Below are 20,509 nucleotides of genomic sequence, written 5' to 3' on the forward strand. Positions count from 1 at the left end.
ATAGTAGGCCTATATTTCTAAATCAAAAGGGTTAAGTTTAGGTGTGCCAGGGCTACTGTGTGTGTACATGCTGACAATACTAACAGCTGAAAGAGATTACCTGCAGATGCTGTGTAACTAGCACCCACATTTCAATTATTATCCCTAAGTGTGAGGCGAAAAGTGCAGCAAAATTGTCACAAGTGTTTGGGGTCTTTTATGTGTACATTTTCCACATAATAAGGGCCTAATTTAGTCAAGCTGTTGTAAAACTGTTACAGACAAAATCGATAGAGCCATTGTTACAGATTCTCTTTTATATGTTTTTTTCCTTTGGCGGGCAAAATCAATAAACAAGTTACTAAAACAAGTTTTTGAGTAATTTATTATATTAAATCATCAACATAAGCAGAGCGGGAGAGATGCAGCATTATAACTTCAACTGCAGCCTCACAATGACAGCAGTTCCGCTGTATTACAAACTTGATCATCGTGAAATCTAATTTACGTTACGGAACGGCACTCAAACCGCAGTGTAGCTACAAACTGAGCAGCTGTCTGGTTTCAGTCAGATTTACTCAGACAGCCGGTACGCTGTAACCTATCAATATGAGTGCTGAAATAAATATGTGCTCCTACGCGCGCTGTGAAACGGGCTTTACAGCTGATGGTTTTACAGCCGCCTGACACAAACTCTGGTGTGGTCTCAAAATGAAAGCTGGCCTTGATGGTCGTAAGAGATGTGATAACTGTAAGTATCTGGAATAAGCAAAACTTGCCCAACACAATGCATACAGCAAAATGGCAAAAGGGTACTGCGTCACTAAATCACACAGATTGGCTAAACCAGCAACCTTTTGGTAACACTTTACAATAAGGTTGTATTTGTTAACATTAGTATATACGCTAAGATAAGCATTGTAAATGATTTGATTAAATGATACTAAAATTCTTGAATTTCAGAACATTTCACCAGTGTTGCCGAGTGGCATGGCGCCATCAGTCTGTCCGACATGCCTCTGTATTTGAGCTACCCTGGATTATTAACAATGCAAATTATACAAAAAAGCTTTTTCCACACTACTACAAGGAATATAAGCGGAGAATTACAATGTTAGCAAATATTCAAACCTCATAAAAGTCAACCGCATGTATGCCCAGGTGAATAGATATACTTTATATTTATTGAATATAGTTTCATTTCCATTTCACCACAATACAAGATACTGTAAAGCAAATACGTTCAAATGGTTTCACCTCTTTTATATTACTTGTATTGAGATCTATTGAAAGCCTAGAAGCCAATAAAAAAAATAAATCTATTTAATTGGCAGAGAAATTTAAACATAAATAATCTGTATATATGTCATATTGTACATATGCACGTGCATCTTAATTTCTGTATTCACCAAAGATAAAGATGAGATCATGTATGAAAATAGATGGAAAAATAAGAGAAAAGTGAATGTAAAACTAGATGACGTATTTAGCATTGAGGCACACAAGACGAGAACTCAGCAGGACTCTAACATGTCTAATCGATCATGACTGTAGCTTTCCAAGCATACACTCACACATTCTTGAATCAACACTATTGTCTGGGATATTTACTGGGACTTTTGCTTGTTTCCTTCTTTTGGCCAAGCGTAATGGAAAATCTTTCATCAATAATCCAGCTCGAACACATGCTATTTGGATCTGCAAAGTAAATAAAACTTTGTCTAGCTTATGCTATTTAAATGCTATTAACAATACACTATACAGTCGTTTACGACAGAAGGTGTGCATTTTGTGTTACACCTCCAAAATATGTGAGACTATAAGCCCATAGATAAACCCATTGCTTTTGTAATGTATTTACTCAAAAATACCTCTCACCATATATAAAAGAAACAGTGTGTAGAAACACTAAGGATGGTGCTGACATCATGCACCAATATATAGGTAGAAAAATCTCTTTGTATACATTTATGACAAAATACGATCTGGTGAATGGCATTCAAAACGAACACAGGGAGCAGGATGAATTTTGCTGTAAGGAATACAGTCAAGGCAGATAAGAGTCCATTGTCAAGTCTTTTAGTATTGCATCCAACAGTCTTTGTCGCTAGCATTGTGGGGTTCCATATGTCCATTGCTCACCCATAAAGTTTGAACAGACAACAGCATCCACGGTGAAGTCAAATGATGTCTTGTGTTGCTGCGTGACAGTCCACAGAGCAGCTATGCAGTCTGTTGTATTTGATTCGCCAGATATAGCCAAGGCTATACCCCCAACAGCATGCCCATGAAATCTGAGCCATTCTGTATTGTGATCGATGCTCCAGCTGCATTGTCCACAAATATGGAGGTGTACTGGCCAGCCTAGAAAAGAACACATCACATTGCGATATAAATACAGCACGGCTCCTGGTGTCCACTTCAAAACGTACGGTTCGGTTTTTATCTTAACTAAGCATTTAAAAACACAGTTTGGTAAATTGATTTTAGAGTTCAGAGCCAGAAATATCATATAAAACAGCAGAGGAGAAAAAGATAGGATTTTAATAAGAATATAAAAGTCTAACTCCAGTTATTCAACAATGTGGGTCAGGTTCCCCAATGCTTACCTGAAGTTCCAGCAGTCCATGGACATACACTGTAAATATCTTGCTGTTACTCTCAAGACCAACAATCACTTCCAATGATCTGCACAAAGGTATAAAGAATATTAAAGAATGGGGAAATGATTTAAGGACAAAAACTGTGTTTGTATGACAGTTCATATATTTTGTTACCAAGCTCAATATGCACAACAAGTGTTACTGTAGTTAATGTGCTACTTTATAACATTCTTCTGTTCTTTTAAAATAAACATAAATGATGTTGTACCCTGTTACACTCATGTTTTCCAGTAATAAATCTGAAGAATTACCCGTCAAGAGCTTTGTTGCTAAAACCAACAGGGACCCTATATGTCAAAGGTGGGCCAGTAAAGGTTACCAAGGTGACAGGACCAGACGGAAGGTGAGAGGACATTTTTTTAAAGGCCTGCTTTACTTTATCACAGGAAATGCCTTACTGGTTCCACACAAGCTAGAACAGACAACATGCTTTATAGTGCTAAGATGTCGGACTAACAACCAACATAAACTGGAAGAGTTTGTCCAGAATTCAACCTCTCTCTCTCTCTCTCTCTCTCTCCCACCTTCTGTACCCCTAGTAGCATTTTTCTTTTTAGCAAAATCATTTTTGTTTGATTTGTGAAAGAGGATTTTTATGACATGCAATCCTAAGCCGCTTAAAATAAAAACCACATGCTCAGAATTTATAAAGAAGCTCAAGAAAAATACTCATTTTCATCTGAAGCGATGTATTCCTTTAGGTCTGAGTCATGAATTTATATTGAAGTCATGAATTTATGTGGATGTGGTCTGTGGACACGGAGTCCAAAATCGAGCATTTGTCTCTAATAAATAGGTGCTGCATGGCGGTAAATTATACATAATGTAATCATAATACGTTTTCAGGCAAAAGATGTTTGTGTCGGCTCTTCTTCTGGATTGTTTTGCTGACAGAATATACACTGTCTGGCAGGAAGTCCTGAATCCACCAGCATTGACAAGACATTTTTGTGTATGGCCTTTCAATCTGTATGAACCTAAAGTGATAGTTCACCCAAATATGTAAATTCTGTCATCATTTACACACCCTCTTGTCATTTTAAACCTGTATGACTTTCTTTCTTCCGCAGAACACAAACAAAGATATTTTAGGGAAAGTTGGTATCCCAACAGCACTGTACCCCATTCACTTCTATTGTATGGACACAAAACCAATGCAAGTGATTGGGGTCCAGTTACCAACGTTCTTCAAAATATATTCTTTTTGTTCTGCGAGAAACAAAGTCATACAGGTTTGAAATAACTGTAAATGATGACAGAATATTTATCTTGGGTGAACTATCAATTTTAGTTGTAAGATATTGTTTTTAAATCATGTTTTTTTGTCATGATTTTGTCTTGAAATTACACCATTCATTGTCACTGCATGGGAAACAGTGACAAGTGCAATCCTTAAAATGTCTTTGTTTTTTGTTTCACAGAAGAACGAAAACCATAAAAAACATTTATTTGAAATAATGTGATGAGATTTGTGATGAATTTATGACAGGATTTTAACTTTCTGTAAACTAGAAGGAAACGTACGTATATCTGTGGCAGAGTGATTCAATGCAGATCAAAACTCTCACATTGTCTCTGGCTCTCAGCTGGTTCTTACTTTTCTTCACTTCAGTGTGATCTGCAAAAAAGAACATGATAATGTAGATGTTTTAACTTTCCCTTTTGTCACACAGAAATAAAGGCTGTTGTATGAAGAGTAAAGTCTGTTGAAGTCTTGTGTTTGACAGAGTTTTGTATCTGGGGCATATGATTCCAGTCCTGTTTGACCTCCGGCCGCATCTAAATATTGGTCTCTTCTATAAGTCTGTAGAGGATTTGTGAATTTGTTTGGGGATGTTGATTTTATTCTGCCACAGTCTACTGCAGAGAGCCAACTCCTTTTCCCGGAGCTGCATGGTGGCGCCACAGCTTAGAAGAGTTTTGTGTTTAGAGTCCCTGAGGCTTGTTTGAGCGTAACTCCACATCAGTATTCCCACTATGGAGAGGATGAAGTCAACACCATAACTCCCACCCCCAAAAGCATCGACCAACAACATGGCTGTGCATTTTTTTATTGTTAATTGCGAGATATTGTGCAAGACACCCCTAGTCTCTGAAAAATGCATAACGGTTGGAATGTAGTTACAGGGGAATGCAATCCATGTGTTGAGATCGTGCCAAGTCTGAAACACATTCATTGAATGGTGCCATCCACTGATGTTTGCGTACTGCATGTGTTTTACGGGTTTGTTTTCATAGAAGAGAAATCCTCGGTAGTTAAGAGATCCCTAATACTGTTTTATTAGAATGTAGAAAAGCAAACATTACTGAGGCACTTTTGAGTTTTTCCTAGTCAATGGTGCCCAGGAACTGTTTGGTTACAAGCATTCTTCCAAATATCTTTCTCTGTCTTCATCAGAACAAAGACATACTGGTGCCGTGGCTTCACCTTATTTCAAATATAAATACTTTTGTGTGGTTTTGACAAATATGAATCAATTATTATTCAGCATCGTCTTATTTTAAATGGATGATTTAAACATGATTAAGACAAACCTTTTCTGATTATGATATAAACTACAGAAAGTAGAGTTCTGTCAGGACGACTGTCATCAAATATTTAAACAATAGCAATATTTATAATAAGATTGGCGGAATGAAACTGTTTTGGGGAGACTCTTCGCCCGTCGCCCCTATATTTGTTAACCAGAACAGTTCATGATGCACAATGGGATTAAATTAAAATGATCCGACAGATACAGGCAGATATGGAGGAGATGGGGATGGAGGTGGGTTTTGAGAGAAAAGGGACTTCTTATCATCATTCTTCGAAAAACATCTGTTAGCACACACTCTACCCTTGAGGAGTGTGTGTATGTGTGATTCAGGAAAGTGAGAAAGAGGGGAAAATCACGAGACGGACTTAACGTCATGTTTTAATTAAGTTCTATTATAGTACATGCCTGTCATCTTTGATAATCTATAGGACTATATAGGACATATAGTACATACAGGACGTCTCATGACTCCAGAAGTGTTTGAGGGCTTTCTTTATTGTATAAGTGCTTATCTATTGATAACCAATCATGTGCGATTGAGTTCACTAGTTGTTATTTTAAATATTTCTGCATTTTGGATGTAAGGCAGGTCGGCCTGTGGAACTCCTTGAGAGTTCTGAAATTTGACTTCTGCTGGCAAAACTACAAACAATTTTTCTTCAGTAAATATTCTTTGATTGATGCATTCCTGACTCTTTGTCGTCATTCGACATTACTGATCTATGGATCTTTACTGTTTATATTCCCCTACAATACAGATTTGGAACAACTCGAGGGTGTGTAAATAATGAAATGAACTTTAATTTTGGGAGAACTTTAAAAAAAGTCTTCTTCCCAGATGTTTGTCCTTAAAAAGAGCCTGTAGTCTTGTGTCTCAAATGTTTAGAAGAGATCTTGACATGGTCGCAAACTGTGCTTAGATTTGTCAAAACACCAAAGTCAAAAATTTGTCAAAAGCCAGGGATTTCCATATGGTCTTCCACATTTCAATTATCTGAGCTAAGCTGTCAACATTTTTTTTTACACTTACAGCACAGTATGTCAGCAGTTGTCTCATTTTTTTTATTTCTCCTATCTGAGACAGAGCTGATACTTAAATATAACCTTTTTGAGAATTCCATTAAATCTCCTGAACTATAAAGAGCAAAAACGTTTTATGTAAAATAATTATATTATTATGCATAGTATAGTGCATTATGTTAATATTCTTCAAATCACTAATGATAATATCCACAGACCTTTTCTCATACACAAAAGTAAAAAATAAAAGATTCTGATCATGAGAGGTAAATGTTTGTTGAGGTGAAACTTTTCTTTCCTTACCAATATGAACATTGGCAGAGAACTGATAAATTCCATTTACGGGGGCTGTAAATCGGCCAGTGGACTGATCCATCCCTGTTCCTCTGAGGAAGGCACCTTTGGCAGGAGGCTAAAGATATGAGACAGGTGAGAATTATAGAGGGCTTACAATAAACATTGCACATCAAATAACCAGTTCCTATACTTGAGAATATATGAAGCAGAACTTCTAAGTCAAACATTAACAGCAGTCACTCCTTATAAAAATATTTCAAGGTGTATGTGGGGCATAAAGATATCATACACAAACACATAAACTGCTCACTACCATTCCAAGCATTGAAGACAAATTTGTTTTCAGATGAATTTTTGCCCTTCACGCTCTAATAAACTCACTTACAAATCGAAGGATCCCGCATACAGCATTCCAAAATGAACCAGTTTTAGGGCTCAGTTTGGGAGAACATAACCATTAAATGGCTAGAAATATGTCGATATCTGCCAAGAATCCTCCGATTCTGTTTTTGATCATAACTGCAGCCATGTAGCCATGCCAGACCACATTATTCTACATTACGCCTTCAGAACCCACCAAGTGTTCCAGACTCAGACGCTTTTATAATGAGTGCTCCGATTAGTGTGCTAAACACCCTTTCACTTAGTTCTGTGCTGTCAGCTTAAAACACATACAATAAATGCCTTTCTCATACATGTCAGATCAAGAGGAGTTTGATTACTTTTGACATTGTCAAATTGGATGAACTCGTGACGATGTGAAAAACTGTTATGTCACCCATTTGAGGGGATCTTTATGATTCTCAATTCGTTAATATGGAAAAGGGATCTTTGGATGATTTATGAAACTTCCAGGACTAAATGTGAAAGTGTTTTATGATAATTTACTGTAATGCTGGTCTTAAAAAATCTACTGTTGTCTACATTAAATCAATGAGTTTTTTTCCATGACTTACTCCCCAAAAGCATGATTTTCAGTGTACGTCAGTTGTTGACATAAACTAGCTTAATCAGAATACCAGAGGCCGTAGTTCTTCCCTGAAACAGCGTTCTGTTTCAAATAGTGTCTATTTTTATCCACACAACTCACTAGTTCAGAACAGAGTACCTTTTGTGCATTCCATTGGATGTAATTTTTAGGTGGACCTGGCTGAGTAAATTATTGGCCAATCCAGCATCTCATTTCTACGTTTATAAAACAGAACCAATGACGAAGTTACCATCACAGATGGCTCTAAATTCAGTTGTGAAGCACACGCAGGTTGGAAGCTTTTGGAAATGGCCTGGTCTTCCGTAAAACTGTCACTATAGACACAACAATGCAGTTTGAAGCGAAATGGAGCCAAGACAAAACAAACCAGTTTCAAATCATTTGATGGAATATCAAGAGCTTAACCTGCTGATCACGTTCACTTTTGTCGTATCTTTTTGTATGTTTCTAAATCACTGGAATTCATTCATATTGACATTAATTCAAATCTGCTCTCAGTTTCCTTCTTTTTTGTTGGCCCGTCAACATTATTGTGCTCAACATAAGGCATTAATGTAAGAATAAGAATGAACAATAACAATAAGAAGTGAGGATATTCCTTCTTAAACAATTCAAGTGATCACATCTAGGCGCGCTTGTTATATGTTTTCTTCTGTCTTGTAAGTCCCTCATAATGTGTTATGTTAGTACGCTTAAAGGAACAGCTCCCCCAAAAATGCTCTTGGCCACCATTGACTACCATAGTAGGAAAAAATGCTCTATGCATTTCTTTGTTCTGTTCAACACAAAAGAAGATATTTTGAAGAATATAGGAAAGCAAACCGTTCTGAGGCACTTTTGACTACTGCTGTAAATTTTCCTACTATGAACGTCAATGGTGGCCAAGAACTGTTTGGTTACAAGGATTCCTACAAATATCTTTCTCTGTGTTCATCGGAACAAAGACATTTATACAGATTTGAAACAACTCGAGGATCAGTAAATGATGACAGAATTGTTATTTTTGGGTGAACTGTCCTTTTAAGTTTTAGATGCATGTCTGTGATAGAGACCAAATGCACCTTAATGAGTGACCGCAGAAACACACACTTTGTTTATTTAAAATCGTCTGTCACCTCAAAATATGACTTATCATATGAGTGTTTGATGAAGTAAAGCAGATATGTTTCCACTAGCAGCACAATGTGATTCTATGATTTACCTACCGTCTGAAAGTTCTGCAGCTCTGCCAAAGTCTTCTTGTCCACAACTACAGGGCCTTTGAGTTTGCAGTGAAATGCTTCTTCAATTCTCCTGTAGGAGGTCAAGCTCTCTAGGTTAAGGAGAGATGTGGGCAGCTGACTGGGTTCGTTGGGTCTGTCCACTGCAGCTCGCCTCTCTGTGGCCTCTGTTCAAGCAAACATCATTTGCATCTCAAAATGTCCAACTAATCTTCATGATAGCAAGATGACGAATAGAAAACGCTGTAGATGCACAGTGTGGGCCCTCACCTTTAATCATTTCTTTGAAGTCTCGCAGGAGGACCTCTTGAGTGACCTCTGCCCCGGGAGATCCTGGAGGTCCCTGAGGCCCTGGAGGACCGGGAGGGCCTGGGGGACCAGGCTGATAGTCAAAATAAATAAAAGTGTTATACATACTAACATCAAATCAACCGTACAGTAAACTTCTCTCAATGCTCAAATGGTATTTCACTTTATATAATGACATGTCACCACTTGAAATGTTTAGGAATGTATTATGCAAAGCATGATAAATTCCATGCAAGGGATATATTATGCATTAACAGATTTACATTAGCAGTTTTTTTTACATTAAGTGCAGTGCGTCCTTAACTGTGCTTTTCTTGCCTAAAGTTTAGCCGTAGCCTTTTGCATTTGCTGTTAAATTGTCACAAAATATAGCCAGAAGAATTGTACTGTACATTCTCGTGCTCTTATGTACTTCTGTCAATTCTTTGACATTTGATAATATGTGATTGTAAAGATTTTCCGCACCAGTGGTCGTTTTCGCTTTCTGCATTTTCCGGGAAAGTTGCCCACGGGTCTCTTCACAAAATCCATCCATGATCCAAGAGGATCCACTCTCTGATTCTCACTGACCTGATGAATCAAACCAAAAGTGATCAACCTTGTGTTGTTTTTTGGAACTGCACATAGCTTTTAGTATTATGATGATTCTGAATGTATGACATATGATATCGCTTGTTTAACACGTCAGAGAGTATGCCATAAAAAAAGCTATGTTAATACCATTGATTCCAAATTTCATGTATTCAGCATTTCTAGATGTATTGTGGCCAGTCCAGTGCCTGTTGCATTTCAACAAAATCAAATTTTAGGAGTGACAAAGTCATCCAACAGCAATGTGAAAGACTGACAGCATGACACTGCGATTAAATGTTATCACATTTAAAAAATAATTACTTTTCCTAAATATATGTACAAGTAGTACTGTTGTATTGCTTAAACGTATTTGGAGGTCTGAAAAAATACATTTTTCAGACCTGTTACTCCTGTTTTTTCAGTCATTTTCTGCAAATAGAATAATAATGTATTTGAAATTTTGTATAAATATTGTTAGTAGGTAACAGACTGAAACAAAAATGATAATTTTACCTAAACACATATAAATTGTAAATTCAGAAACCGGAAAATAATTTTGAAAAGGTCTCTTAATTATATCCGCGGCTGTATATTTGATGATGAGTCATTAAAAGCAGTACCAATGTCCTGATATCAAATATTTAGGCTAAGATCATTCAGTCTGCGATGTATTGTAGCCATAACCAATGAGTCATAATTTCTGCTTACAAACCCTCATAGGAAACTTTTGCCTAAAGATGCTATTAAATGGTGCCAGACATCATAGCAGGTTGCACTCTGTACCCTTTTATTTCTTATTCTTTCTTTCTCGGCACTGCAAGGAATGAATATTTGTGTGGCGTGCGGCACTACCTCATGCCAAACACACTCAGTCAAATTTGCTCTTAAGTACTTTACCCTTTGCTTAATTACTCCTGTTCAGTAGTTCTCTCAGGTGCTATACGTCAGTTTTGCCCTGCAGTAGGGTCTGTGCAAAATAAACAGCCTTTCTAAATTGATCTAGTTTAAACAAGTTTCCATGAGCGAGACATTACTGTTAAACTGAAAATGAGAGGCCCGAGACATGGCGCATTACACTGTGGGTTGCTTTATGCAACTGGATAAAAACATACAGTGGAAAAATTGCTGTCTGCTTCAATACGCGTCGGGTTCATTTCTCTGAGGTAGCAGGCTAACCCACAAAGAGTTTATCTAATGTGCAATATTTAATATAACTCGCTCTGTTTGGCATAGTTTGAACTCTCTGAATTCAAGCTTGGAGCGATTTCAACAATCAGCAGCCAAGCAAATGACATCTTCCCTTTTTTGGAGAAACATTGTAGAATGTTATCTATTCTCCCAACAGCAGTATATATCGAAGTAATGGACTGAGAATGTTCTGTCTAGTCGAAAACAACACACTGTGTACATTAGCATCGCACCACACAAAATATGAAATATAATTACTACTTTTTGAACAACCAACCACAAACAGTGCTGGGCTTAATGAAATCCACTAACCACAAATATAATTTTCAATCTCTAGGAGCCCTTCCCTAAACTTCAAGTGAAGGCGGTTGAGATAGAAACAGAGATAGAGAGATAAGTTGCAGAGGTGTGCTGTCGAAAATGGAATTTGTTTAGGTTTGGCACCGAGACCTGCATCGCTTATCTGTTAAACTAACATGCTACATCTCCTCACAAAAAGACTTGTCCCGTGTTAAGCTGTGACAAAGTATCGCCTTGTTTTTCTGACGTTTACTGGAAAGAAGAGCTCATATTTTTGGTTGCGTGTAAAAAAAAAATCTTTCTATGTTTCTTGTGACAGGAGACAAAACAAACAACTCAACTAGCACACAAGCCCCTTGCGTGTTGGCTGTCTCAGTGTTATTGTTGTGAATTAGGAGCCCGGAGACAGCTGAAAGACAGAGAGATTTGTGAAGATACTGTTGCAGCAGTAGTCGAACCCTCAGAGCTTCACCAAACGCTGGGAAAAGACAAGCGACTTGTTTCTCTTCCATTGTCTTATATGGAATGCTTTATACAGACTGTATGTCAAAGCAGTGTGGAATGGGTTAGCGCTGCCAAAAAATAGCCACAGGATTTTTATGTTAGTGAATAGAAGAAATGCTCAGTTCATGATGTCCTGATGATCTTGTTGTTACATCATAAATCAATGAAAGTTTCTCAAGCTATAAACTCCAAGGAAAGGAAATGCAGCATTATGAGCACCTACAACCAGTTCCCACAGGATTTGCAAAGTGGACAAGCCAACACCTTTACTGATCCACTTAAGAACATTTGAAGAATCAGCATTAACACCATGAACGATCAGAGTCAGATCAGATGAGCGGGGAGGATCCATAATTCTGTCAAGGCAAGGATTAACTTGCCTGAAGTCGCTGCTGGGAAATGATGTAGAAGTTTATGGAAACGCATCAATACTCTATGCCATCAAACTGTATCATGTTCTCTCATGTTCTCCTTCACACAAAAAGGAAAAAACAATATATCTAAATGCTGCACAGAGATTATCGCTCTTCCGGACAACAAAGATTTAAACTAAATAACCAGTGATCTTATTCTTCAACGCATTCTGATAAAAGTCTTTAAAACCATCTTTGGAAACAAGAGAAGATATTATTTAAGCTTAAGACTCATGTGGAATGTGTGGTGGTTAGTTCAGCGTGATAACATTTCCAATATTTCAGTGCACTATGTACACAGCCGATTCAGTTGACAGCAGTACCATGGCTTGTATGAAAAGCCCTGTGCTGAAGTTATTCAGATCATGACAGATCATGGCAAGCTGTTATTATCTCAGCATACCACTGGGGTGGATTTTTCCCTCATGAGTTTGTTTTGGGGCTGTTAAAACAGCAGACCGTTGTGGAGCAAAGCTGCCAAATGCTCCATTAGAGACAGTTTAAAAAAAGAAAAAAAGTCAAGAGCTTTGGTGAGACAACAGGAAAGCTGAGAAAAATAGACTTCTTGAAGACATTATAATAGGCTGAGTAAGTAAACACAAAGCCCCTCAGTCATTTTCATATAAATGGTTGAACATGATATGGAAAGTGTATACAGCATGTCACTTTGAGAGATTTTTCTAGACTTTTATAAACCGAAAGTTTACCAAAGAATTAAATGTTTAAAGTCAGAAATGATAAATTTACTTTAAATTTAAAAGATATCAAAATTCGGGATTTATTTTTAGATTTGGGCCATGTATTTATAACTTGTGCTCTAATAATTCCTTTATTGAAGATTATTTCAACATTTCTACAAAACTCTTAAGAGCTCACTATTTGCTTAATTATCTAGGAAAAATTGTTTATTTTAAGAGAGAAACGTCAGAGACATTTTTAATGGCAGCGCTCCACAGCAAATATAAACACAGCCATAAAAATGTGCCTTGAGGCCGCAATCAACAATTATGCGGCAGTGATTGTGAAGAAACTTGTAGGCGCATTTGAGCTTTACATCGTTTTAATACAGAAATATGAACACATCAAATGGTGCAACCTATTTACCTCACATTGCCTTATGTATGCAAAAAATTGTTTTTTACATTTAACAAAAAGATGACATATTTATTGAACCTAAATTACACATTTCTCTGATTTCTAGCACAATAATATAAAGACAGCAGAAGACTTATTAAATATCTTAATGTGATAGAAAAGAAGATATTTTGAAGAATGTCGATAACCGGAACCCATTCACTTGCATTGATTTTGTGTAGAAGTGAAAAAGTAACAGTTTATTGATAATGCAGAAAATGATAAAAGTTTGAAATGACAAGAGGGTGAATAAATGATGACAGAATGTTCATTTTTGGGTGAACTTTCACTTTAAGTTTTGTACTGAAGTTGTCATGCAGAAACACAAAATACAGCAAACCCGCTGTGTTTCCATTAAGACTAAAACTTGCTACAAAGATGGAATTCCCGTTAATACAGCTTGTTCATACTTGTTGATATGGCACATACAACCGCCTGCTATACTACCACCTCAAAAATATAACATTTTGCTGAGTAAAGCACGTTCCTCTGTCAACATTTCTCGTTGGTCCTGGAAAAACAATCCTGTCATGTCCCTCACCCAACCTAACCCTAATATTAGCGCCGAATATTAGCTGTCAGGTTGTTTCAAGACCAACAAAGATGTTGAAAAATCTAACTGTAACTGAGGGCATTCCCAAAATGATTGTTGTTTCTAGATGGGTGTATCATCTCTGTCTGTGCACTCATCCATGCATGGCTCAATGATATTTTCCATCCCACGCCTCCGGGGAAGGATCTCCCTGCCGTATCGCAGCTCGGGACTTGCATGCATCCTTCGTATCATGCACCCTGCACCCACCATCTCTCGATTCACCCATCATTTCACATCTATCGCTGTACTGACAAACAAGAGCCTGATGGATAAGACGTGAAGGCCACCAAACGTGAACACCACATACAGATACTCCCTTTCATTACGCCTCCGTCCTGATGAGAACAAGTGTGGTGATGGTAGGTTCCGAAACACAGCTTAAGGGGTCAGTCAACAGCTTTATGGATTTGATTATATGAACCCGTGCAAGCCACACCTTGGTTTCTTACCTGCAATTACGGTTTCTGTTGGTACCAAGTCATTACGGTTTTGGAACTCGACACAGATACAAAAGAGAAATAATTCTTTGGCTGAATATCAAGCAACACAGCTTCAAAGGGCATCATTTAACAGGTAACAGACCCAGCAGCACTGTAAATTTCATTACTGGGCCTCATTATTCTGTAATTCCTTCCCTGTGGACGAGGCCTGATATCTAATACACTCCAAATGGACGACAGATACTGCTTTTCTTTCGCGTGTACGTCAAATATTTGTTTGGCACTTACCGTAAAGTTCCTTTCATCGCATTCTTACGTGAGCAGCCAAACAGGCAGTTAAACGCTGTGTTATTACTCATGGGGGAAAGTTGGACATTTTCCCATTAAGCCCACAGGTCATTAAATAGTGGCATCAAAGACGTCTGAATCTAATTTACTCAGATCTAACCCAAGCACAATAACACGTTCGTGTCGGAATCCACTTGCGACATTACCGAACTACCGATTGTATTGTTCTAATAACTCTAAGCTAATCCCGTTCCCTCTCTCTCTGTTTTATGGCATTGTGGCAGTGTAAACATTGTTTAGATATTTACGTGAAGTGCGCATTCCTGGCTAGTGAAGACATGTGAAAAGATAGGGAGCCACAGGACTTATTACGAGATCTGCTGGAGAATTATTCAGCCTTCCTCTCACATAAAAAGTCAAAGAGTTAAAGAGCGTCTGATTGCAGCATCACACCTGCTTTGTGTTCAAATTATACCGTTAAGCTAGTTTGCGACAAGCTGGTTGCTCATTTCCCCATTATCTGTGGTAGGTGAAATGGACAGCTAGGAAAAGCTTCAGGTACACACCTACATCAATCAGCCGTAATGTTGAGCTCGCCTGGAAGATAAATAACTGTGGTTTTGAGCTTCTGAGAAAGAATCAGTGGAGCATAATTGTAAGATCAGTAAATGTTATTTAAATGCTTAGTGTAATAAGCATAATAATTTGGAAGAGAATTTCACAACGTCTGTTCACAGAAACTGTGTAAAGATGTTGTTAATTTAATCCAAAGTCGATTGTTAAAGATTAGAATAGTTTTATGATTCGATTAGGCCCACAGCAGGGATATCGTTCTCCTGTATGTTTACATGAGAATTGTTTAGACATTAAAGTGATAGTGAAAATGAAAATCTGTCATCATTTATTCACCCTCTTGTCGTTTCAAAGCTGCATGACTTTCTTTATTATGCAGAACACAAAAGAAGATATTTTAAAGATCGTTGGAAACCAAACAACCGTACCCTTGACTTGCATGGGTTTTGGGTCTATACAACAGAAGTGAATGTGTAACGCCATTGTTCAGTTATCTATGTTCTTTAAAATATCTTCTTTTGTGTTCTGCAGAAGAAAGAAAGTCATGCAGCTTTGAAATAAAAAGAGGGCGAGTACATGATGACAGAATTTTTATATTTTGGTGAACTATCACTTTACTTGACTGAATTAAAAAAGTATTTTAAGCAAACCCCATATAAAAATAACTTTTATTTTATCTTTATGATTTCTTCATGTGGGACGAACACTGCAAGACAAAACAATAACAGAATGCTTTTATATAGCCGGTTTTGGCGTCACTGGTTTGGCTTTGATGGGATTCCCAGCCAGGCTTTATAGCGTGTATTAATATGACAATAAATAACAGCACATGGATCCAATAAATCTCACCTATACCTCTAAAGATGATCTCCATCTTTTGAACATCACCTTAACCCTGTAGTGACACAACCTGGCACAACTTTGGGTTTTAGTGTGATTATGTCATTATTCTCACATTGTACTGGACAAGATGAAAAGATTTTAAGCAAGGGGAGAGAGAGTGACTAATCCTTCTCGAGGTGTCCGCTTTCAAGACCCTTTCTATGAGGCATTGTGAGGGGCTTACGCGGCCTGCTGCCCCAGTTTTTACAGGGGGCCGCACCGCCCCTATCGGATGTCCCAGACACAGCGGAGTCAGCCTGGTCTGTGAATGACAGAATCAATGGGCTGGGAAAGAGCACTGCCAAGGGACTTTAAATATCTCTCTACCTAACTTTCTCAGGAATTACATCATGGCATTCTGCCGATGCTGGGCCACAAAGAGAGGATGAGGAGGAGGAAGAGGTGATGAAGACACTTGGTGTGTGATGATGAGGGAGCAGAACAAGTCTTGAGAGACAAAGGTTGTCTCAAGGTCACCAGTTATAACTTGTTTTCCAGACGCTTACTTTTAAAAGGGATGGTTCACCCAAAAATAAAAATGTACTCACCATATTGTCATTTCAAACATGTATGACTTTCTTTCTTCTGCATAACACAAAATAAGATATTTCTTGCTTTCCTGTAGCTCAGTGGTAAGAGCATTGTGTCAACAACACAAGGCTTTGGGTTCGATCCCAGGGGAATGCAAATCCCTATGTATAAATGTATAGGATAATTCAAGGCACTTTGGATAAAAGCGTCTGCCAAATGCCTAAATGTAAATGTAAATGTTGATGAATGTTGGTAACCAAACAATGGCGGTACCCATTCACTTGCATTGGTTTTGTAATAGATATGAATGGGTACTGCTGTTGTTCGGCTACCAACATTCTTCAAAATATCTTCATTTGTGTTCCGTAGAAGAAAGTCATACAGGTTAGAAGTAATGACAGAAATGTAACATACCCGTTAAATAAACATACTGTACAAACATACAGTAAGATACAACCAGAATGCCACAATATAATAAAAACTCTAACATTTATCTGAATCAGGCAATAACTCTTGTCAACAAGACCACTGAAGCACACTAGTTATGGAAAGCGGGTGGTTGGCATAGGGGTAGGGTGGGGTATTTGAGAATGCCAACTGTGTGGGTGGGCTAAAACATGAGTTAATTTTACAATGAAAATCCCAATAACCAAACAATACAAACCCATAAACAATAACAGGTTTGAAATAGCAAAATGTCAATCATGCCGGAGCCAGAATATGTCAACATACTAATTTATTAGAAGAATTGACACCACAATAAGAACTTGTGAAGAACATAATTGATGCTCTGATCAGACCCTTTGACTGTGCATTCTTCACATAACTCAGGCGGTCATCCACTTCACACTTTACAGTCTCATCTTGAGAAACCTGGTGTTAAGATCTGTTAAGATCAGCTAAAACTTCACCTGTAACATGCATCTCAGAAGTGTCACATATGACCGCTTGCACATGATCAAAATCTATAAATCAGATCTCCTGTAATAGATCACAAATCATTACAAGGTTGTACTAGAGAATTACAGCTGTCAGAAGCCCTAATTCTCTAGAAATGCACATGTTTGAGTCTGGGCCAAACTAATCAGAAATGTTGCAGCATCTTCATCACAGGCTTTGAATGTGCTCTGCATAATCGCCAAAGTTTGCGAAGCAGCCGTAGTCTTTCAGGTAGCGCACATGTTCAAAATATGATACATTTACGTATTTGGCAGATGCTTTTATCCAAAGAGACTTATATTGCATTATACTATACATTTGTTTCTAAGTATGTGCATTGCCTGGGATCGAACCCATGACCTTGGCGTTGCTAACACCATGGTCTAACCAGGAAACAGGAAAGCTGGGACATGCAGTTATGCCAAATTACACTTTGCAAAAAGGACCTGTTGCTGAAAAGCAGTAATGCACCTTATCAGAAAATCAGATAACAATAACCGAACACCTGATGTGACATCATTTTCAAAAACTCCAAACGCATGTTTATACTAAAAGATAAAGATATTAGAGCATAGCAACTATATTTTTAAGATTTTTAAAGAGAACATACCCTCACGTTGTCCTCCTGCTCTTCACTGTTTGAGATGGTGCTGTTGCTGGCTTCAGTGTACTGTGGATTGGTCTCCTTCGGCCTCTTACGTGCCTTCCTGCCCTCAGCCCACCCTAGAAGGATGCAGTGACTCCAGAGCACTGCCGTCACCACAGCTAGCAGCCAGAACCGCATCTTCAGCCCACCAACCTGGAGAATGTTGTCGGCTCAGAAATCTCTGCTTGTCTTACTCTCTTCTGCAAGTTCTTGGTCAGAAACACAGAGCAACGGCAAAAGTCGACTTGGCTTTAAATCACGCGCTTGACCTCCCACAAGAAAATAATGTAGGCAAACAGGCAACTAACGTGAATTAAGCTGGCTGTTAAGCTTGGTCTTGATCTTCTCAAAAGGCCGAAGCTCCTTTGGCAGAAACAAAGGGAAGCTTACTCGACTATGAAATGTGTCAAGCGGAGCGCCCCTGGGAAATGACAGGTCGTCGGTGAGCTGACATCAAATAAACCCATTAGTGAGATTTTTCACGCTTCCTGCCCTGCGGGGGGTACCAGGGGCAAACCGAAGAAGGTCCAGGCAGATGAAGTGAAGATGGGGAGGGGAGCGTGGATGGAGATTACTAGATTCCCTCTCTCTGGATCTTCGCCTCTGTCTCGCTCATACCGTGTTGCGGAGCCTCTGTTGTGTTGCAGTCAGTGATGCATCTTAGTAGATTCTCTGGTAAGCAATGCTGAGCTCTTGCCCCATCAGTCTTCACATGTGGTTCCCTCTTGAAGCTGAAAAAATGTCCCGAGGGAATTGGAAGTTGGAACCACTCCAGTATTCGTAGCCTTTGGCCCTCTTTTGCCGTTTTTTTTCCTCACAGGGAAAAATTGGTCCCCCGCGGCCGACTCTGAGAAACTTCAAAGTCGTGAAGCACTTGACGAGACAATCGCGCCTTCTCTGACAGCTTCAAACGTGCCCACTTGCGTACAAAGTCCCCGGCCCTAATTCATCAGCCTGGTCCAGCAGAGTGAAAAAAACACATGTACACTCACATCTAATTGCACGATCTTTGTGGTAGGTCTTGCTCCCTCTGCTTTCGCTTGTGTTCTAACTCTGTCCAGATCTTATGCTGCTGCTTCTACACACACACTCTCTCTCTCTCTCTCTCTCTCTCTCTCTCTCTCTCTCTCTCTGCTTGCATGAGGACTCACAAAAGAGTTTATCACTGCCTCTCTCTCTCTCTCTCTCTCTCTCTTTCTGATTCCCCTGCTTCTCTTTTCCTCATCAGAAGAGCTGGCAAACCCAGTGGGCTCAGCCCTGTTTTATCTCACTAATGAAATACTCAAGTCTTGAGAAAGCAAGGGAGAGCTCTTTGGCAGGCAGACTCAAGGGAATGTGTGTTCATGTGTGTAGGTGTAAAAGTGTGTGTGTGAACTGTCCTACTTTGGAATAGCTATGTGACATTTAGTATCAAAGAATTCAAACAACTCACAAAGAAATGCTTTGAGGCATCATAACTGATGTCTGTCCAGCTCCAAAGACACAGAAGTTTTACAGGGCGCTGAAAATGTATGTACAATAAATATATACACCTTAACGGGATACTTCACCCAAAAATTAAAATTCTGTCATCATTTACTCACCTTCGAGTTGTTCAAAATCTTTATACATATCTTTGTTCTGATGAACACAGAGAAAGATATTTGGAATAATGCTTTCAACCAAACAGATCTTGCCCCCCATCGACTACCATAGCAGGAAAAATTACTTTATAATTTGTATCTCTTTTTTGTTCTGGTGAACACAAAATAAGACAATCTGAAGACTGTAGGACAGCAAACCGTTCTGGGGCACTTTTGAATACCATTGTATTCATTCCTACTATGGAAGTCAATGGGGGGCAAAATCTGTCTGGTTGTAAGCATTCTTACAAATATCGTTTTCTGTTTTCACCAGAACAAAGAAATGTACATACAGACTTGAAGTGAGTAAACGATGACAGAATTTATTTTTATTTGGTGTGTAAAATTATAATGGATTGCTAACCTAAAATATGCGTACATTAAATACTGCAAAACATGACAAAGAAGAAGAAATGCTGGTGTTAGTTCTGGATTTAATGTAAATGTTAGTATTTCTTCAATATTATATGAATGTGTTTTTCAACAGTTTTCAAATAAAAAAAGAATTATATAAGCTCAGAATCGGAGGACTGAAAAAACATAGCGTACATCCCTCTGCAACTGGAGCTATCATACGCCACTTGGCGCTCTTTCGCCCTCTGGTGGCAGAACATAAAACAGCTGAAACGCATCTAAAAGTATTTCAAACTTATATGTTTTATTTTAAATCCAACAGGACAACGTGACGCAAATTGCCCTGTTTTAGATAGCATACATTTCTATACAATGTAATGTGTAAACTTTTAGGCAACTAAGTATCTGTAACACACACACATATTATATATATACACACACTGGGCACATATAGCAGTGCAAAGGTACAAAAAACAATATGTAAAGTTAATAGGGCGATATTGGGTAAAGT

The 20,509-nt window shown here is 38.3% G+C and overlaps 1 protein-coding gene across 1 annotated transcript; it reads right to left on the reverse strand.

Annotated features, from left to right (window-relative positions):
* Positions 1–346: 346 nt before the first annotated feature.
* c1qtnf12 (C1q and TNF related 12) lies at positions 347–19,260 on the reverse strand. Its single transcript, XM_079477706.1, has 8 exons — positions 17,987–19,260; positions 9,482–9,586; positions 8,978–9,089; positions 8,693–8,874; positions 6,503–6,611; positions 4,167–4,260; positions 2,589–2,667; positions 347–2,343 (listed from the first exon to the last, which is right to left on the reverse strand). Exons 1-8 carry the CDS (start codon positions 18,158–18,160, stop codon positions 2,245–2,247), a joined length of 954 nt encoding a protein of 317 aa, XP_079333832.1. The 5' UTR covers positions 18,161–19,260; the 3' UTR covers positions 347–2,244.
* Between the last annotated feature and the right edge of the window lie 1,249 nt (positions 19,261–20,509).

This window comes from Barbatula barbatula, assembly GCF_947034865.1.
Source record: "Barbatula barbatula genome assembly, chromosome: 17".
In the NCBI taxonomy this organism is placed as follows: domain Eukaryota; kingdom Metazoa; phylum Chordata; class Actinopteri; order Cypriniformes; family Nemacheilidae; genus Barbatula; species Barbatula barbatula.